This window comes from Arvicola amphibius, chromosome 9 (assembly GCF_903992535.2).
Source record: "Arvicola amphibius chromosome 9, mArvAmp1.2, whole genome shotgun sequence".
Classification (NCBI taxonomy): domain Eukaryota; kingdom Metazoa; phylum Chordata; class Mammalia; order Rodentia; family Cricetidae; genus Arvicola; species Arvicola amphibius.
Window position 1 is genome coordinate 24,708,107 of NC_052055.2, and position 22,349 is coordinate 24,730,455.

General features: G+C 45.7%; 1 protein-coding gene across 1 annotated transcript in view; it reads right to left on the reverse strand.

Moving 5' to 3' along the window:
* Asap1 (ArfGAP with SH3 domain, ankyrin repeat and PH domain 1) overlaps positions 1–22,349 on the reverse strand; it is a 282,884-nt gene that overhangs the window by 235,014 nt on the left and 25,521 nt on the right. Inside the window, 1 exon segment of the mRNA XM_038342734.1 lies at positions 10,349–10,434. Coding sequence (XP_038198662.1) covers positions 10,349–10,407 — 59 coding nt within the window. The 5' untranslated portion in view covers positions 10,408–10,434.

Sequence of the window (22,349 nt, forward strand, 5' to 3'; positions counted from 1 at the left end):
GCCAGAGGACATCCAGGTGGGTGTGGGCTGTGGAAACTCAAACACAACAGATTTCAGAGTGAAGGAGGAGCAGCTGGGTCAAGCGTTTCTTGGAAGCTGAGCTGACTTGAGGATGAATTCCAAAGCCCAGGCATTCCAGTCAGGTGAAAGCCACAGGAGGCATGAGGCTCGCCTTCAAAAGGCTTTGCGAAGGCCTGGGATAGAAAGAAATGCAGCCTCCAGGGCCAACTGCCCGCAACTGAGTTCTACTTAGGCCACCCACCAGCACAGTGTTCTTAACCAGTCTTGCAGACCTCCGAGGACTGCAGCATGCCTAGATAACGACGCTGTCTTCTCACAAGGTTGCTGCTGTCTAGTTGAAAGTTAATCAGCAGCAAGTGCTTAGAACAGAGAGAGCAAAGTTGGCTCACGTTAACAAGTACACAGGGTTATCTCCTACTGGGTTTTTGTTATTCTAAGGCATGCCAAGTAACAAGTACAAACTTCACATGGATTGTCTTAAGTGAGGGACAGTGCTACACCCAATTTACAGATGAGGAAAAGCGCCTAGGACCAGAGTAAGGTCTCAGGTGGACCCGGCGTTCACAGCCAGGTCAGACACCGTGTGCTCTTAATTAATGCTATGAAACCCCACTTTTTGATGCCAAGATGTCTGGTGAAGGTCCTGTGTAAGGAAACTGGCTGACTAATTCATTAATTGTGCTCCACCTTGCCTTCCCACAGGTAATCATTGCTTTTATATTAGTGCTGGTGTGTCTGACAGGGATGGGTATGTAGTGTGTCATAAGGTCTTTTTGCTGTTGTGTAAACATCAAATTCACACAAACCTAGATGGTATGGGTCAGTATCTTGGCCTTTGGGAGAAGTCAAGAGGCACAGTAAGCATGGAATGAGTAAGCCCTGCTGCAGTCAGAACACTCAAGGTGGCAGAATGTTTTTTTGTTGTTGTTGTTAATAGTAGTATACTCTAAAATAACAATGAAGAGTATAATAAATACATAGACACGTAGTGCAATCTTCATTATCACTGTCTAGTATGATGCGTATCATGTGCTCTTTTACATAATAGGCTATGCAGCGGGACTGGTTGCAACATCGCCACCCACGCATGCACAGTGCAATGATAGCATGTGACAATAGTAAGAGTCCTGTTCTTACAGGACCACCGCTCCGTATCTGACATACGGTTGCTCAGAACATTGCTAGGCAATATATGACTACAACTAGTGGAAAAGCAAATTTTATTTTGCATTTCATAAGAAGATACAGACGTTGAGGAACATGATACGAGGGGGCACTTCTCAGATGCAGTTCTGTGTATCAGAAGCACAGGTCGTGGTTAAATGAAGACTCCTGGCTCCATTCCAAACGGAAGGAACCAGAATTTCTAGAGAGAAGGCACAGGGAAGCTTAGTGACCAGCTTCCTAGGTGTGAGAAGAGGTAGATGATATCTGTCTCCTCTAGGTTCCAACACAGCAGCCATTTAAATTAAACTCATTTGAATTTAAATGTAAGTTCATTAAAATTAAACAGACATTAAAAATGCAGTTTCCCCATCCACTAGATGCCTCTTAAGGACTCATAGCTAGCAGAAACGACAGGCAAACACGTCTATTGTCACAGGAAACGCTGGGAAGTCCCTTCCAGCCTAAGCATTCTGGGACTCTGAAGTCAGTAAAAATTAAGGACACAAAACATTTGCTACTATCTTTTTCTGTCTGCATTCAAGGCATAAGCATCTATAAATTATTAGCCCACTAGGATATATTATCAGCCCTATTATATTGGCTTGAAATGACCCATTTGCATATTTATTTCCCCCAACACTCCCTGAATGTCTTGAAGGCAGGAAGCATACAACAATTACTTAGGTCTGTTCTTCTCTATGCCTAGGGCTTAAATAAAAGCCCAGAATTGCTTAATTGGCCTAGACAACATAAGAGAAATGTGAAGCTGCTCATGCATTGTTCTGACTGAAAGTCTCCACATCTATGAGAATGGCTACTACGGTAAAAGCAGAAAATTACAGTAACAGCAAAGAAGACCAGGAACCCTTGCCTGTGCTGGTGGAAATATAATTGGTGTAGTTGCTATGGAAAGCAGTATAGGGGTTCCTTAAGACAATTAACATAGAATTACCATACAGCCCAGCAATTCCACTTCAGTGTATACACCCCAAAGAATTACAAACAGAGACTTCAACAGATATTTATACATGCAGATTCACAGCAAAGTTACTCATAATGGGTGCAAACAAATCACTGTCCATGAGTGAAGGAACGGTGGATAAAGAAAAGGTAGCACTATCACACACACACGAGTGTTATTCAGCCTGAAAAGGGAATTCTGACCACGTTGCAATACTAATGAGCCTTGAAAACACTGTTTTACGTGAAATTGGTCACAAAAGAGCAAATACTGTATAATTCTGTTTATACAAGCTATCCCGAATGCCCAGATTTACCGACAGAAAGCAGACTGAAAGTTGCCACAGGCTGGGGACAGAGGAATGTGGAGCTAGTATCTGATGGAAACGGAGTTGCCAAGGTTGGAAAACCTTGCCTGTCTGCTCGCTTTTGATTGCTTTGCCACCGAACCCAGGGCCTAGCACGTGCCAGGAAAGTGCTTTCCCACTGAACCACACCCCAGCCTCAGAAGCTAAGTTTTGCAAACTACAAACATTCTGGAAACGGGGCGTGGTGATGGTTACACAACAGTGTGATTGTAGTTACTACTATAGAACTATGCATTTAAAAACAAGTGATAATTTCGTGATGTATACTTGACCACAATTTAAATATTCTAGTAAGAATTTTTTAAAAAGCATTCACCAGTACCAACCAGAGGAAATATGTCAGTATCACAGCTTTGAGACGTGAAATAATTTTGGTTCCACGCCTGTCCGGTCATACCTTAGGTAGGTTCTGGGACAGGAATGCCAAGATGAGACGTGGAAGTATGGTAATAGCCCTAGTCTGTCATTTTCTTCACTCCTTTGCCTCTTGTAGTCTTCCCCAGTGGCACTCAACTTAGCTGATCACCAAGACCCCCTCTCCAGAAAGGTCTGACATGGTGGGGGGCTCTCAGCTTCTACGTCTGAAGGCCAGGTCAAGGATATCTGTGTTTTCACAAGGCCATTCAGGAGGATCCCAAGTTGGCAACCCCAATCCATAGGATTTCTAATCTGCTTCCTGTGGCTACCTGTCTCATCTTCCACCTGGCTCTTCAGGGCCATGCAACACTTGCTGAGGGACAAAAAGCAAGTCCCTTTAAATAAGACATTGAAGGGGGGGGAAAGAAGTGTTCACCTGTATAATTAATTCCATTCTTTTCCTGTGAAGAGTGTGCCACGGTTTAGACCAGGTGATCCATGCTAACCATTCGCATTCAATGAGCACCAAATACATGTCAGATGCTGGGCATGCCCTTCATAGGCTGTTTCCCATTTAATTCTCAGAGCAGACCCATGGACGAGGACAGGACAGACTGCTATTGTCCCTCCCTCCTTGAAGGGATTTTGTCACATCAACAAGAAAATTTTGTAACCCATACACATGCATGAGGGAAGTGATGGCCAAAGGCTTTGAGGATGCTCAGTCCTACACAGTGAATTTGGGCCTTTGCTATGGGAACTGTGCAGCATGAGCCAGGCAGATGCCTCTTCCTAGAGGAATACTATGCCCTGGCGTACCCCAGCACAGGCTTCCAGCTCTTACTATAAGCCAGGTAATCCTGCCAACATTATTTGGTTCTGGCTGTCCTCACAAAGAGCCCCTCGCATCAACGAGCACTTAAGATGCCCAGGGCTGACTGGCCAGGAAACGTACCCAGGCCACACAATTGGCCTACACTGTCAGTGTGGAATTGCCTCCTTGTCCAGGTCTTTCCCCTGAACTCAATGACTTCACCTTTCAGCCCAGAATGCAAACAGCACTGGTGACAGCTGCAAGAAGGAGCCCTCTTACCAACGGGGAATCCCACAGGAACTTCCCACAAGGGAGCAGCCACCAGTTGAGTTTCTTAGCTAGAACTAGGAAACACTTGAATTCAAGCAACCTAAGGCGCCGCCCTCCAGACGTGTGCCCTTTACCTTCAAAGATAACACTGAAAGAGGGAAAGGTGGTAAGCCAGACTCAGGGCCTTAGGAAGCGTGATGGCCTATGTTTGCAATGTGCTGCAATGCCTGTAAAAGATACACAAATCTCAACTACGAGCACGCATGAATACGGCCATTCACTGGAAAACAGGATCTGCAAGCTGGTTGCGTTGGCTTTCGCCTGTAATCCTAACACCTGGGAGAAACAATCAGGACGTTCAGGAGTTCAAAGCCAAGCTTCAGCTCTGTAACAAGTTCAGGGGCAGCCTGGGCTAATGAGACCCTATCTCAAAAACAAACAAACACAAGAAATCAGGGTCTTTGCAAGTATAATCGGGTATACATTTAGGTGAGGTCACGGAGGCAGGACAGACCCTAAATCTAGTATGAATGGAGTTCTTACAGGAAAGGAGAAAGAAAACACACACTGCAGAAACAGGAGATGAGGGGTTTAGAGCCAGGTATCAGCAGACCACACTCTCCGAGCCTACAGGGACGTGATCTCCTTGCCTCACCCCCAGCATGTTGCAGCAAAAGAAAGGACGGAGGGAGAGAAGGAGGGAGGGATGGATGAAGGAACGGAGGGGTAAAGGGAGGGAGGGAGGGAAGGAGAGAGGGAGGGAGGGAGGGAGGGAGGGAGGGAGGGAGGGAGGGAGGGAGGGAAGGGGGGACAGGATAATACTTTCCAGACTCTCGGTTTGGGGAGAACCTTCTAGCTTGAACCTTTGTAACTGAGGAACAGCCAGAGCTGGAAAGCGACTGCAGGAATTTTAGGCTACTTCAATGATATCAAAAGGCCTTTCACAATGGAGCTTAAAAGCTGTTTTTCTATCATGCATTTCTTTTTCTTTCACACTCAGACCCCTAAGGCACCCTGACCCTTTTGGCTATGTTAGAAATGCAGAGTTGAGAGGTCAGCCTTGTGTGTTTGGCTTCTGGGACACGTTTCCTGTCCATGTGCAGCACACATTCCTGACCCCTGCCCCGTGGCCAAAAAGGGACATCAGCTGGATGCAGGGGAATTCAATTTGAGCTAACAGCTGGCAGCAAGATAATGACGGAGTCTGCCTTGACATTTGGAAAGCAGAGGATTTTCCCAGGGCTTGGCTTCGGAGGGCTGCAGGCTCAAGTTAGGTCATTTGTACACATGAAGGAAAAAACCTGAAAACAATACCAGCTGGTTTCGGAACCCGACATAGCTGCCATGGGCTGTTTCCCTGCCTTGCTAGTATCATGCATGGTGTCAAAAAGAAGTGGCCCTTGTTCATTTCCTACCACACTTGAGTGCATGGCACCTGCCCTGCTATGGATTCCGATCTCTGTCATTCGCTCATTCATCCGTGCTGCCTTGAGTAACAGCGTGGGAAGTCTCCACTCCTTCCTTTGTCCTCCACTGAATTCACAGCTTCCGTGTGGCCTGCTGCTTGGAGTGCCAGGCAACTAGCTCGTAACTGTGACAGTGACAGCCAAGACAAGAAAAGCTGACCCCTTCTTAGTATTTGTTGGCAGAGGTGGTGAACACTGCTTTATATGGCTGAACGTGGGCCACACGTAGCTGGATCGCCCACTAATGTGGTACGTTTCCCCATCAATCACTCAGCAGAGTGGTTAGACCGGCTTCCTAGGCCTATTCTGGGGCCCCAGGGCATTCCACACTGAACCTATTCTAACACCTCGTCAAGATGGAGCTCCACAAGACAGCTGTACCATCTGCATGGACACTGTATTCCAGTCTCCAGCACCTACCACCTAAGAAATGGGCAACGGATTGCTGTCCCTTCAGTGAAAGAAAGAAGGAACTGAGGAACTGAGAGATAGAAATACAGGTCTTTAGATTACAGTTCAGAACACAGGCTTTGCAATCAGCTGGGTGTGATACCACTCCTGTTCTACCCCCTTGTCATCTATGGCGTGTGTGTGTGGGGGGGGGGTGTGCAGTATGCAGGTGTTGGGAGTCTTCCTCAATTCCTTTCCACCGAATTTTTAAGGCAAGTCCCTCACTGAGCCTGGAACTTACTGATTTAGGTAGACTGTCTGGCCAGCAAATCCAGGGATCATTTTATCTCTGCCTCCTGAGCCCTGGGGTTAGATATGTGCCACCATTCTTGTCTTTTTTTTTTTTTTTTTTTTCAGGTCTTCAAGGGCTTGAACTCACACTTACACAGCACACACTTTACCACCTAAAATATCTCCCTTGCTCTAAAGGACACGTTTTGTTGTCTGAAGTATATGATAAACACACAGAGCTGGGCGGTGGTGGCATACACCTTTAATCCCAGCCCTAGGAAGGCAGAGGCAGGCGGATCTCTGTGAGTTCGAGGCCAGCCTGGTCTATCAGAGCTAGTTCCAGGACAGGCTCCAAAGCTACACATAGAAACCTTGTCTCAAATAAACCAATAAATAAATAAATAATAAAAATAAACACACAGAATCCTCTATGTTCTTAAGTGGCACATTTGGGGGATTTTACACACAGAGAAGCCAGCACGTACGTCAGGAAAGAGATCAGTAGAACCTCAGATGCCTGTCACATCCTCTCCCTTTTAGCTACTTTTAGACTCATCTTAATGGAGGGAAGTACAGAGACTCAAAGGCAGGGAGCGCAGTGCTGCCAGCGCTAGTGAGTACAGGGTACTAAAAGTAGACCTGCATCCGGAAGTAGGAGGCACGGTGGGAGGAGTCACAGCACGACCGGAAGCTTTGGACTTGCAGAGGCTGTGGGAATGGGAGAAGCAGAAGCAGTAGACAACAGCAGAACAGTACAACAGCAGCGGCAGCAGAAGCAATAGCAGCCTTAACAGAGGGGAGGCTGAAGGTAGGCACTGGTGGCGGGGAAAGCAATTGAGTCTTAAGCCGCCTTTAAGGTAAAAGTTGAGGCGGTAATTACGGTGCACCAGGCACTGGGGCGGGAGCTTCGCCTTGGCTCATCCACTGCTCACAAGAACACTTACCGGGGGCTGGAGAGATGGCTCAGCGGTTAAGAGCATTGCCTGCTCTTCCAAAGGTCCTGAGTTCAATTCCCAGCAACCACATGGTGGCTCACAACCATCTGTAATGAGGTCTGGTGCCCTCTTCTGGCCTTCAGGCATACAGATATTAAAAAAAAAAAAAGAGCACTTACCGGAGCTACAGAGACCGGGTTTTCACAGGTGAAAATCCCGAGGCTCAGAAAGGTTAGATTTTCAAGGTCACCTGACTAGTGTCCAGCAATGAGAGCTCCAGCAGGCTGGCTAAAAAGCTTATCTTCTCAGTAAGTAGTACCATGCCTAAAGAAGATGGTAAGCATATTCTCACTGAATAAAGATTATATTTTAACCAAGTCTTTTTTTTGTTGTTGTTGTTGTTGCAACTAAGTATAGCCAGAGAATTAGATTTTGGCCAACAAGATATATGCAGATATATACCTTGCCTTTTTTTTTTTTTTTTTTTTTTTTTTTTTTTTTTTTACTTCTGGTAAATGTAATGGCCAGGAAAAAGAGCAGCCATCATGGGAGAATAAGAGAGCCTTGGGAACAGAAAGCCACACAGCAGAGAAACAAGAGAAATGGCCTGAGACCTTACCGACTACTGCAGCACCTCCCCATCTGTGTCTGAACTTTCAGAGAAGAGAATATATACACACTATCTGTATATATTCTCCGTGTGTGTATAGTGTGTATATGTTCATGAGTGTGCACATGTATGGGCAAGTTCCTGTGTGTGGGTGTGCGTGGATGTGTGTGTGGAGAGAGAGAGAGAGAGAGAGAGAGAGAGAGAGAGAGAGAGAGAGATTGATTGATTTAATGTCAGGAATCCTTCTTCAAGCCTTATTCATTCAGAGTGTTTCTCAGTTAAACCAACCTCACCAAGAGGTTAGTCTGGGTGATCAGCTTACTCCAAGGATCCTGTCTCCATCTTCCAAGGCTGGAATTACCAGCAGGGTACCACGCGGGCCTAGCAGTCACCTGGCTTCCAGGATCCGAATTCCAATCCCGAGGCTTGCACACAAGTGCTTTAACTGCAGAGTCAACTCCCAGCTCCCACTTCCTACATTTTTAAAGTCAACAGCATAAAACATAGGTTTTATGTCATTCATAGCAAAACCTAATTCCAGCAATGCCATGAGTTCTAACAACCACAGTACAATGCATATGCCCTAAAAAGATACCTACAATAATCAATGCCACTTTGTATGGCACTCCTGACCTCAAAAACAAAACACAATAAAGCATAACAGGATTTGAAAAATCTTGTAATAGACAACCTATGAAAGCAGACATCTACAGCCTTGTTTCCTTGGAAACAGTTTCTTGTCACCTCCTGTCTGGGTCACATCCAAAGCCTCAGTTTTGATTGCCCCTCTCATTTCTACTACCCATCCGTTCAATATTTGAGCATACGTGCATGCAAGCGTGTATGCGTGTGTGCATATATGTGTGTGTGTGTTTATTAAGCATGCTCATGGATGTGCCTGCAGAAGTCACAGCTTTATGCCCAGACATCTTTCTCAGTTATTTCTGCACACCATGTTTAAGACATGTTCTCTTAATGAATCTGGTTTATAGCTGCCTATACTGGCTGGCTGGAAAGCTCCAAAAGTTCACCCATCTCTACCTCACCCCTGCCCCCAAGCACTGGAGTTACAACCGCACACAGCCTTGGCACTGCTCAGCTTTTGCACGGGTGCTGGAGACCTGAACTCGAGTCTTCCTGCTTTCATAGCAAGCATTTCACTAGCTCCCTAGCGCCCTGTTCAGAATACGTTTGCTTATCCAACCATCCTTAAAATTTATTTTCGGCCTGATAAATGAAATAATGACTGCATTCTGTGTACCTACCATATACAAGCACTCGACTGCATGACTTCTAACCTGTGCCAAAAAATCTGAAACATAAATATTTATCACCCCTCCCCTTTCCTAGATAAGGAACAGAAGTAAGAGATAAGGTCAATGGCTCAACAGAGAGCACACAACTCTGAAGCACGGCCAGGAATCAGCCACTCCCTTGCACACTAGCATGCAGGCATCACACCACACGGATTTCCAGGCAACACCAGCGGCAGCAAATCAACCTGTGCCGGTCAGCCTTCGTGATTTTGCAGTTTTCTTGGGGCTCTTCCTGAGCAGTCAGGTTTCTAATTGACCCCTGAAGTTGAACTTCTCAGCCTCTCCCTCATCTGCCCCAATTCTAGGACTCAGTAGTCTCAGCTGCCGAATGGGGGTAAACCTACTTTCATGAAGGGATGACACAGAAGGTGTGGGGGATACATAAGGGCCCCAGGGCCGGAGAAAATGACTCCAAATCTAGCTAGGCGAGTTATTTACCAATGCAGTCATTCCTACGCAGCAGTTCAGATGGGTGGACAGGATGCAACTATCTCCAATGAACTTCCCCTGACTAAAGCAGCACCGGCTGTAATTCCTGGCCACTTCCTGATATAACCCTCACCACCTCACCCTGCCCCACCCTGTACATTTCCTTAGGATTAAATCCAACAGGTAATGAATATGATAGAAAACCGTGCAAAACGGTTGGGATGGAGTTCAGTTGGTAGAGTGCTGGCCTACCGTGTACACAGACCTGGTCCCATCCCCTACACCACATAAACCAGGTGTGGCGATGCACACCTGTAATCCCAACACTGAGGAGAATGAAGACCAGAAGTTCAAGGTCATGCTCAGCTATGTGGTACAGTCAAAACCAGTCTGGGGCAGCATGAGATCTTGTCTCAACAAGAAAAGACAGTCAAGGGGCTGGAGAGATGGCTCAGAGGTTAAGAGCATTGCCTGCTCTTCCAAAGGTCCTGAGTTCGATTCCCAGCAACTACATGGTGGCTCACAACCATCTCTAGTGGGGTCTGGTGCCCTCTTCTGGCGTGCAGGCATACACACAGACAGAATATTGTATACATAATAAATAAATAAATAAATAAACATTTAAAAAAAAAGACAGTCAAGATGGCTCAGTAGGTAAGAGTATTTGCCACTGAGTACGAGACTCTAAGTTGGATCCCAAGAACCTACATGGTGGAAGAGAGAAAACCAACTCCAGAAACTTATTCTCTGACTTCCACATGTATGATATAAAACATGCATGCACAAATAAATAAATGTGAAACAAAAGGTGGATTTTGGAGGTCCCTCATACTACAAACACTGAAAGAGCAGTGGGCATGTTTGCAATACATGACCACTCTGCCAGTGTTACTGCCACTGAACCCCCAAAGCATCAACACGTTTCCCAGACATGGCGGGCCAGGGACCACTCACCGATTCCATAGTGAATCTCTGGAGGAAAAACTGGAGAGCCGGGAGGCTGAAGATCTCATGTCTCAGCCGTCACATCCGAAAACAACCTGAAGAGTGTGGGGAGAAAAGGTGACACTGTCAGCCAGGGGGCTGGGCAAGTGCTCAACCAATAGAGGCTGGGTGCTCATTAACAGTGCTTTGACTCCCTAGGGTGGCCAGTCGACCTGTGAGGGTGGACAGCTAGCATGTGTCACTCCCCACAGTGGGGTTGACACCTCCGTCGGAGCAGCTCTGTGCAAGACTGTTCAGGAACCTTCTTGCCTTCTATTTCTGGCTCAGCCTTGGAGAGCAATTTACAAGTCATTAACTTCTCTAGGCCCAGGCTCCTTAAACATGAACTAACGATGTGTGGCAGGTATGATGGACAGACAGACAGACAGACAGACAGACAGGTGCAGCTGTGTGCTTACTGGAAAGCTGAGGAACCTGCCTCAGAAAGAAAGCAGATGGAGATGAACCCACAGATTTCAGGACAGCCCTCTGTGAACCTGGGAAAGGATTCTAATTAATGCATGCATAGCAAAGCTTAATTATTTGCCGAGTGCAATGAAGGCAAGAAGTCTGGGATGGAAGGCACTGCATTAGAAAGCAGCTTCAGTATGTGCAAGATAGAGAGGAAAGAAAGGTGGGTTAAAAAAACAAAACAAAAAAAAAAAAAAAAAAAAAACCATGAGCCACAGGGTCTGCTTGGTGCTTCTCTGGGAATTCCCAACTCAGAGTGATACCTCCATCTAAGACCAGAAACTCTATACCCCACCATCACCCTCAAACCTAGATCTAATCATCCTCAATTTATGTCTACCTTAGTGCTTAGAAGCATGCCCACAGCAGTCTTTCTATCTCCTCTGATGCCCTGGGCAAGTGCCCAATACTCTCATCAGGACCACTGTAACTGACCTAACCTCAGTACCAAATCATGTCTCCCATGATGAAACCACTCTCCCTTTCTCTCATTCAGTGCATACAGAATACAGGGGAAGAGTAGCATGAAATCCACATGTCTGTCACCCAGCCCCAGCCAGCATCAAGCACTGTTGACAGCATCAAATTTCCACCCACTGTTCAATTTCCTAGTAGTCAAAGATGGCATTTGTCTTCTATAACCCAAATCTGAATAAGACTCCCATCTTTTATTTAAGGTCTCAATGCCGTGTATATGAGTGTGCCTATGTGATATGTGCACAAGATTACATGTTCTGGCAGAGTCCAATCCAAAAGAAGACAACAGATTCCCTGGAGCAGGAGTTACAGGTTGTGAGCTGCCAGATGTGGATGGTGGGAACTGAACTTAGGTCTCCTACAAGAGCAGCAAGTGCTCTGAACTGCTGAGCCTCCCTCCAGCCCCAAGACTCATAATCAAGTTGATGTGCAGGATAAAATAATTAGGAATCTGATAGTGTCATCCCCCACCTCTCCACCCCCAGCTAACCACTTTTCAGTGGTTTCTTGGTGCTCTAGAACAAAAGCTATTTAAATGTGGGCCGTCCCTGGGGTGGGGAGTGGGGTAGGGAAAAATCTAGCAACAGTAAGTTTCTGAACATTCAATTACCAAAAGCGATTTCAAAATCGAGTGCATGATGAACCAGGGGTGCTTTTTGCAGCCCTCACCCTTGTCTTGCTCGTCTTCATCCTTAGTTCTGACCATACAGCATGCACAGTTTGGGCAAGCCCTCACACTGATGAAGGCCACTAAAACACCTCCGCTCTCATTTGAGGCCACTTGTATGCTATAAATTAGTGCTCTTATGAAAGTATAGCGGTTTAAGGGTAGAAAATAAGGGCTTTCACTACTTTCCTACAGTCAGCTCTCAGGCATCAAAATTTGTCTGCCTTTGGACTGTATTGTATTAGAATGTTTGATTTTTAAAACCTTGCTCAAATTGCTGACATGAGTTTCATAGTTGCATGAATTTTAACTTAGGATCAGGGCAGAATGTCCAACAATTTCTGAAACAGCCTTAAATATACGTCTTCTATTTTGTACTGTGTATCTATGAGAGCATTATTCCTTGGGTTGATAATTATAAAAGTGAAATATGGATCAGCTCTGAAAAGCACTGAAGATGCTCTATGTCGCTCCGTCTCAAGTATTCAACCAAGACTTAATTCAAGTAAAAACAAGCAAGTACATCCATGTCATGAGTGTACGTAATTGATTTCCCCTTTAATAATTGGTCATTTAAAAATAAATGTATGGTTTTATTTGTATACATGCTTTATAAACTTACACAACAGAGGTTGCTTTAAAATTGTTCACTTGAAATAGGGTCAGGGTGGACAAAGTTTAAGGAGCTCTGCTCTATGACAAGAATGTAAATTACTAATGCAATGCCAGTCCACTTTATTGGCCTCATTTTGCTACCATGTTGACAATTTGAATTCAGGGGATCCACAGGGGACAGGAAGAGAAAGCCAACTCTCACAAGTTGTCCTCCGACTTCCACATGCATGTAAAATGTCATGAGAAGTGCACACATACCAAAAGAAATAATAAATATATGAATCTTTAAACCCAATAGACATGGGAATATTAGTTTATAAATACCAATCTGCAGGACTACAAGTTAGGAAAAAAAATGAAACCCTGCACACAGCACAGCTAGGATGGCACAGCTATTCCTGTAGCATGTCCACCTACCTGGTGACAACTTGACCCTCACAAAAATACTCAAGACAAATGATTAGTCATCTTTATAGAAGAGAAAAATCAAGACTTAGAGACAAACAAAAAAACAATGTGCTTGAGACAGTGCATGGAAGAACCAGATTCTGGACCCAGGTTCAAAAACTTGAACTGAGAATGTGGTTCGGTTGGTAGAGTGCTTGCCTAACATGTACAAAACACTGGGTTTGACCTTTGGCACCACAGAAATCATGCACACCTATAATCCCAGCACTTTGTAGATAGGGGCAGGAGGATCAGAAAGTTCAAAGTCATCCTTGGCTGGATAAGGAAGTGGAGGCTAGCCTGGTATACATGAGACTTTCTTAGTACATAAGGCCACTGAGGCTAGCCTGGGATACATGAGACTGCTCAAAAAAAAAAGATGATGATAAAACACATAAATAAACTGCAGCCATACTTCCCTGCACACACAAGTCTTCCACATGTTGCTACATGAGTCCTGGTCCACTCACTACCTCAGCCTTGTCCTTTGATGGGTTCTCAGAACCCCACGTTCATTGGTTAGCCTCTCAGGTTCTTAGGTCCTTGTTTGTGAAACAAGGCCATAATTCTACCCTAGCCCGCCCACCTCAGTACACACTGAAGATCTTCAGAGAGATGTGTGTGAAAGAGCTTTGTGAGGTACGACACTCCGCTGCTTTGGAGATGACCTCCTAAGACGAGGTCAGCATCCATACAAGCTAAAAATGTCTCCTACACGGCTCTAAAGCTCAACACACACATTAAGACCATTTTATCCTCTGAGACTGATTTTGTTTTAGAGGATATTTCCTTTCAAAGGGATCAGGAAAACTACTAAGGAATAAAACAAAAAGCATTTAATATCATAATGCTTGACGATAAATACCGTTTTAATTTTAAGGCTGTTTTTTCCCCTCTCTGAGATTAGCTTTTATAAAGGTGAGATAAATAATACATTTCAATTAAAATGATTTTCTTAGTGGCTGAGAACCACAAATAAGTTTTAAAAAAACCATTTCATACTATTTAACAAATGGGTAGGTTTCTAAAAAGATCTTTTAATGTGTATGTGTGCATGAACCTGCATGAATTTATGTGCACTACATGCATGCTGGTACCCACCGAGGTCAGAAGAGGACATAGAATCCCTTGGAACTGAAGTTACAAGCAATTGTAGGCTGCCTGACGTAGGTGGTAGGAACTGAACCTGGGTCCTCTGTAAGAGCACTAAGCATTCTTAACTACTAAACCAGTTTTCCAACCCCAAAACTGACATATATTCATTGTACACACACACACACACGCACACACACTCATTCATGCACACATGCATGCAACCATTTGTTGAACATTGGAGCCCACGATGTTGGTAATGTTTGTGAAGGTGGTAGAAACTTTAGAAGATAGGGCCTAATTAGAAAAAGCAGGTGGCTGCGGACATGGTTTTGAAGTTCATACTTCATCCTGGGACTTCCTTTCTTCCTCTCTGACTCCTGTCCATCATGAGGTGCAGAAACTTCTCTGCCACAATGCTCCGCCTGAGTATAAAGGACCAAGCAACCAGGGAGTGAACCCTATGAAACCATGAGCCAAAATAAAGCCTCCATCCTTAAGTTGTTTATACCAAGTATTCTGCCACAGAATAGTTTCTAATTATTAACTCAATAAAAATCATTAGTAATAACCTAAATAATTAATACTTATATTAATTACAAATATACTCTCTCCAGTGCCAATCCTCATGGAGGAGCTGAATTTTATTTCACGGGTGCCTCACAGACACTGAATTCACATCCTTTCAGAAAGGATGTCGTGAACTCTGGAGTTATCTGCAGCTGGCTACAGCTCAGACAATTGCTTCCGCTCATCAAACCATGTCAAACACTGTTCCTATTTACCAACGCGATTTTTCTTGTTCAGTGGGAGCTGTGCTTAGACAAAGCCAGGGGCTTAAAGAAAACACACCAAACAGCGTTGTGCTATTATTCCTTTCCATTTCTCAGCCGCTCAACTCGTTTCTTCAGGGTGAAGCACCACCCCTTCCACGAAGCATTCTCAGAATTTCCTGACCCAATAGTTTCCCCATTTCTGAACTCTTGTGGCATGAATGACAACGAAAACGACCCCTTAATGAGCAGTGTGACGGCCAGTCTCATGTGTCAGCTTGACTCGACTAAGAGCTGCCCGCCCAGGCAGCTGGAAAAACATTGTACGTGGTTGTGTCTGCTGAGGGTGTTTCTGGGGTCAGTGGGCCTCATCCAGTCCATCCGAGAGCCTGAATAAAGCAAAAAACGGGGGTGAATTTGCTCTCTGCTTGAGCTGAAATCCATCTTCTTCTGTCCTTAGAGACCGGAATTCCTTGTTCTTGGGCCTTCTGATTCAGGTTAGGACCAACACCTTAGGTCTCCTTGTCCTCAGGCTTCCAGACTCAAATTGAACCCCATCACTGACCTCGGCTTTACCAGCTTGCAGATGGCAGATCATGACGCCTCTCAGCCCCATTAAAGGACAGCAAGCAACACCCACCTCTCTCTCCCGTCCATTCCCAAGCTTAGAGGTAGCTCCATGATGAAGCCCTCTGACCAGGACGAGGGAACAAAAGCACACCTCCCCTGGGAGAAAGAGGCACAGCAGGGTACGAGTCCCTTTACTGGGGGCCGCGTCTTCCCTATCGCTCTGCTTCAGGCCTTCATCGTTCATATTTATAGCCTACATTTCCTCTGCCTTTGGCTTCAAGCAGCACCCGCCTAGAGAGGAATGATGACATTTATGATGCAGTGTTGCTAGGAGGGAGAACGATCATAAAGTGTGAGAACTGCCTGTGGAGGGCAGATGTGTGGCTGAGGAGAGGGAGGCCCCATCCTTCGCTAAGGTGCTGGGCTGAGGTTAAGGCGCGGTTAGATTAGGTCTGAGAAAGAACACAGTCCATTTCATGTTTAATCTTTTTATGTAGGTACTCCTCGAGGGAGTTTTTCTTTGTTTGTTTGTTCTTTGTTTTGTTGTTTTAAATGACCGAAGCTGTCCGTTGCAGGCAATTCCCTGGCTTGACTGATAGCTGCCAGTCTTCCCTCATGCCTGGCTGCGGCGTTAGCTACTTAGGGCAGAACCTGTAACTGCTCTGGGCTGAGCCAGAACATCAGCTAGATCACAAGTGTTTTCCTCCCTCTTCCCAAGTCCTGCTAGGCTGTGAATGACATTGGTGCCACTCCCGAAGGCCTGTCGGGGGTAGTGGCAACTAAACCTCAGCCCCACTGTTTCCACAGCCACCACGAAGGCTGACCAAACAGACACTCCCTAGATAGTTCCTGGGGCTTTCCTCAAGACAGCCGAGGGAGCTTTAAATGCCTTGTGAATGTTCGGGGACAGCGACACAATGACCAATGCCCAGATAAGACCCTGAACCAGCCCCAGATGCCCCAGAGAGACTCTGTTCCAGTCACCGGAACTATCACAACTGCCACGGTAACTATTCCAACCGGGCTTTGTTCTGGGAGACACGGCAAATCCAGACACCATCCAATGACTGAAGAGATTTGGCTCTGTCACGACAGCTTCAAATGATTCACTGTGGTTCCACCACAGCCACCTAACATCCTCACAACAGTCTTCCATCTGGCAGGGAGGTGCCCCACCCAGGACAACTAGGGCTTCCGTACAACTGTTTACAAGAAACAGCGATCCTGAGATCAGTCCAATGGAGTGTCCTTCTACTCCCTCCCTATGTTGCCCGCAACTCACGCTGCAGTCCAGGATCTAACAAGGCCTCATTGACGGTTTTATTGCTTCCCTGTGATCTTTGCCACATGAAGAGCAAGTTAAGTTGATAGCATGAAGAAGAGCAGACAATTCCCAGGGTTGCCAGCCCCAAGGATAGGTATATAGCTGCTGTAGCAGCAGCTGAATCGTTCCAGAAAGTGAGGGCGGGGACTGTGAAGAGCTGAGTGTGCAGAATTCCTGAAAGCCACCAAAAATTATTGTTTCCCTCTACCACGGAGCTGTAACACTATGAGCTGAGGGCTCCAACACTCAAAGCTCAGAGCTCCAGTAGGACCTGAGGGCTAGGTAGTTACTGTAATTGGAACTCAGCACTGCAACATTGAATGCAGGGGGGTCCTGCCAAGGTAGGCTTAGAGATGCTGACACTAAGGGAGCTTCTATGTAGACAAAGCCAATGACCCATAGCCAATAGGTGATAGAACAAGTAACTGTCGCTATGGTGACAACCCCGAAATAGAAATGACACCTGCAGCCAGGAGGGCTGACTTAGCAACTTGTCATCAAGATCAGCAGCATGGACATGCTTCGTGTGACTGCTCATCCTGTTGGGTGTCCAGTGATCCCTGCCCCAGTGACAGACAGGATGCTATTTCCAAGGCCTGCAAGTCACCTTACAGGAATAACACCTCAGTGTCCCAGCCTCCACTCAGTCCAAGGACAGGAAAAACAGTGTGGGAAGAACTTGCATGGGCAGTTTTGGCTCCCCTGAAAGCCTTGTGGCTGAGTGCTTCCTTGCAGCGTTCAGGCCCAGCGTCAGCTACTCTGCAATGATGAGTCCTCACCAGGCTAGGGCAATGAGAGGCACCACTCTTGTTCCATCTCAACCCTCACAGCCTAAATAACATTTTTTTTCTTAAATATCAAGGACAGCATGTGTTGTGTGGCAAGTATGTATATCACACACGACAAAAACTTCTTTAATTTCATGACAACCCGAGAGCAGGCTCCGTTGTTGCTGTATCTCACAGGGAAAGGAACAGACTAATACAGGATGAGCATCTTCCTAGTTTTTATGACTAATGAATAAAACCTGGTGTCATCTGAAAGGAAAATCTACATGGAGGAACTGCCCAGGTCAGACTGGTCTTGTGGGCGTGTCCACTCGGGATCATCATAATTATTAATTGATGTAGGAGGACCCAGCCCACTGTGGGCAGAACCATTCCCTGGGCAGGTGGTCTTACACTAAAGAAGAAAGTTAGCTGAGTATAAGGCAACCATGGAGCAAGCTCCATGGTTCCTGTTGCACTTCCTCAGCTTTGAAGTGAGCGGCTTGGTCAGAGGCAATGCTGTGTGGAAGAGCAAGCAGGCCTGCCTGCCTTCAAGTTCCTGTCTCGGCTTCTCTCAACAAAGAACGGTGATCTAAAACTGTAGGATGAAATAAACCCTTTACTCCCCAAGATGAGTTTTGCCAGAGTGTTTCTTACCACAACAGAAATTAAAAAAATATCAGAAATTAAAAAAGGACACCTAGATATCTCTAAGTCCTTTCCTTCCTTTAAATCTCACCGACCCTTTGGAGCAGGCTAGGCCTCAGGAGAGACAACTCTATTGCATGTATCCCGCACTTGGGATATTAGATGTTAAAAAGGACTTTTAAGAAGCTGGCCAGATCATCCCCACTCACGCTCACGCCTCGCTCCATCAGCAGCCACTCAGTGTGGCTATGTTCTTAATTGTCTCATTTCCTCCCTCTCTGATGGCCATATTTTCACAGGTTAGCACACATCTGACACAGAACGTGTATTCCTGTCAATGTACTTCAACGTCTGCTTTCTCTGCCAGCACCGTTAGGACATCAATAATGCATCTTGTAATCAAAGGAATCCCAGAATCAAAAGAAATAATGTATGTCTAAGCCACATTAATCTACTTAAAGCTGAGCACAGACCTCACGGGGCTGTTGATGTGAGAAACAAGGAGCCAAATCCTTCCTTCAGATCTCCCAAAGAATCCTTCAAAGCACACCTGGTCCCACAAGAAGACTCCCCCACACAGCCCCTAGTCTAGCTGTAGCTCATACATCCTAGGCTTGGCATCCTGACATATTTGCAGGGCTAATGAAAGAGGAATCCCAACCTCTCTTCCCAATTGTTCACATATAACATGCTAATGAATACCCATCACACTGGAAAAACATGGACTAGACATCTGATTATCTTTTCTTTGGCCAGATCCGTTCATTCTTACAACCGGTGACAGATATTAACAAGGTACCAAGCCAAGCCGGCTACTGTCTTCTGGTGCAAATCACACGGGTGAATAGCTGTGGGCACCTACGAAAGGAGAAGTTACTACAAAGCAGAGAAATGATGCAAATGACTGGACGGAGTGGCTTCATGGAGCCAGAGGATGATGCTAGCATGTTTTGAGCTGGAACAGGAGGATATCAGACACAGAGAGATTTCTAACATGTTAAGTGCAATGTCACAGCCTCAGGAAACCGCTCATTGCGCAAATGTGTGTTGTTCTGCCAAGCAGTGTTGCAAAATCCAGAAGCGTATGGCAGTAAATGCATGTTATTTCAAGACCCTAAGTCTGTTTCCACCCACAGCTGTGACCAGATGCAAATGCGAAGGTTTGCATTTAGGGGGCTCTCAACCTGAAAGTTAAGTGACATGGAAGGAAGTCCTGCCTCTTCCCTTGCTGAGCCTCAGGTAAGCTTCTCACCTTTCTGAATCCGGGTATTCTCATATTTAAAGCTTGCATAATAAAAGTAGCTTCAAGCCAGATGTGGTACCTCTGTACCTAGCCCTCAGGAAGGAGAAGAATGAAGATCAGAAGTTGAAAATTATCCTTGGCTATGTAGCCAGGTTGAGGGTAGACTGAATATAGGAGACTTTTTCTTAAAAAATAAATAGAGAAATTTACAAGAGTAACTTTCAGGGGCCTGCTGTGAATTAGACCTTCTAGAAAAACACGGGTAACTGATGCTTCTCTTGACGTTTGGCCTTCTAGACTCAAAATGGTACAAACTTGGTCCTTCAGGGATAAGCCAAGATAGGCGAACTATTTCACATGCTGCTTTAAAGTTTCTTGATAGTACATCAGAATGTTCTAGTGCTGCGGTGGTTCTATTATTGTCCATTTTCATAGCTCTAAGAATGCCTGCTGCATTCTTAGGTAGTCAGAATCACCTATTGTTGCCAGAATACATTCTCTGAATCAATTAAAATGGGGAGGGGTTGAAACACTTCTGCATGAACTGTCAAAATGGGAATGTGGGAATGCCTTTTATACTTCAGATTATTTCTCTCTCTCTCTCTCTCTATCTATCTATCTATCTAGATAGATAGATAGAGACAGACAGATGGAGAGTAAGATACAGATCTAGAGAAGGAGAGAGATCTATATCTCTATATGTTGATATAGACATATAGAGAGATATAGATCTCTAGATCTATATCTATATCTCTAGAGAGAGAGAGAAAGATAGAGAGACAGAAAGAGAGATATTCATTCATACATGCAAGTAGCCTTGCATGCTACTTTCTCCAGCTGAACAGGAAACCCAGTGATAAATTATCTTCCTGCCATACTTGGAGAAGCTATGTGACCAAGGAACACTAGGACCAAGCTGCTCCAACTTTGAACACCTCTCTGAAAATCTGTTTCTCAGAAACATCACTGCCTGCCAACAGAAGAGGATTCTCTCAGTTTGAAAATGGCATTAACTTAGATTCCTCGCTTTTTTAAAGAGGCTTTAAATATTTTCCATTCCAACAGCTGTTTGTCTCCCAGTGGAATGGGTGGTGGCACCGTGACAGGATCCTGAACTGGATGCGCTGACTCAGTGGAGTTCCAGGGCGTCTCCCTGAGCCATTCGGGGTCGCCTACATGGGACGACAAGCTGTGGGCTTCAGGGTGCCACCTGGATCGGAAGGCTTCTGGAAGAATTCTCTGGTGAGCAAGACAGAATTACGGGTAATGCCACCCATCATTCCTCTCCTTCCTCTCCAGAGAAGCCTTCTGAGAACAAGAAGACCCTGCAGCCAGAATTGTACCTGGCCCAGTAGATGTTTGGTGAATTGGAATCAATAAACCAAACAAATACCTCATGCCAAGACTTTCCCAGCAGATTCCAACTTCTACTTGCCAAAGGATCAGCAACACCTTATCAGGACACTGGTTCCTGCAAGCCTCTTGCTTGGCAGTTTAGTTATGTGTGGTGTGGGATGCCCTGACAGGCCCTCATCTTCTAGAACCCTCTGCAAACCAAAGTACTCCTGGACATGACATAGTCTCCTCACTTTCCCTGAGCTCTTATCACAAATGATAAAGAATTAAAAGGATCTAATCAAGATAGATGTATTAGTTCACTGAGGAGACCATTCATACATATATATATATATATATATATATATATATATATATATATATATATATATATGAATGAATGGTTTTGGCTACTAGCCAAAGAATGGGACCTCAGGTGCCAGTGGAGAAGCAAGGGTCTGTCATACAGCCCACATCCCACAAGTACTATGAGATTCTTGAGAACAGAAAGTACACCAGAGACATTCTACTCTGGCATCTCAGCAGCCTGACCCTGCTAAGAGAGGTAGCCTGCTCTCACAAAATCTTCAAAGACTATGACTCAAGCGCATCCCTACATGGCAAAAATGGGAGAAATCCGGCCAGAGATATAGCCCAGTTAGTCGAGTATTTGACGGAGCATTTCATGAAGTTCTGGGTGTGGTGTCACATGCACACCTGAAATCCCAGTACTCCAGAGACAGAGACAGGGGGACCAGGAGTTCACCATCATACTGGGCTACATAGCAAGCCCGAAGCCAGCCTGGACTACATGAAACTCTGTCTCAAAGAAAGGGAGAGAGAGCGACAGAGACCATACCAAAACCGAAGGCCAGATGCATATGCACCCCAACATGAAGAGCAAGCAAAGGCGCACAGCTGTTGCAGGGCCTTTCCCCAGGGCCAGCTGCAGAAAAGCAGCTGGGCACTTTCCAGATTCCCTCAGGGGCCCTGACTGAGGACTTGGTGTGCTGGATCAGGACATTCCAGCGTCAGTCTGCTTCCTCTGCAGAGCAGTTTTCCTGGCTCAGTCTGGCGGGAGATAGAGGCTGGAAGAACTGCCCTTCCTCGGGCCCCTCCCACCACCATGCTGTGAAGGCTGTGAAAGGGAGTGGCCTGGCAAGAAGCAAGCCTGGAAGCCCAGCATTGCAGAAAGCATAGCTAGACATCGCTTGGAAGATAGAATCGGTGAGCGTTGCCTTATTGGAAAAAGAAGCGGATCTTACAGATTAACAAAACTGACAGGGAGGAAGTAGGAAAGAATGGAACTTCAGCAATGGCTCCATTCCAGAGCTCATGGGATGTGGTCAGGGGAAAAAAATCAAAATTCTCTCTCTCTCTCTCTCTCTCTCTTTCTGTGTATGTGTGTGTGTGTGTGTGTGTGTGTGTGTGTGTGGCGACAGCTCACCTCAAGTGGGATACCACCCTGTGTAATGGCTGTGGGCAATATCCAAATACAGCACCATGGTTCCAAGGAGAAGCCGCCTCTCTCACCAGGCAGAT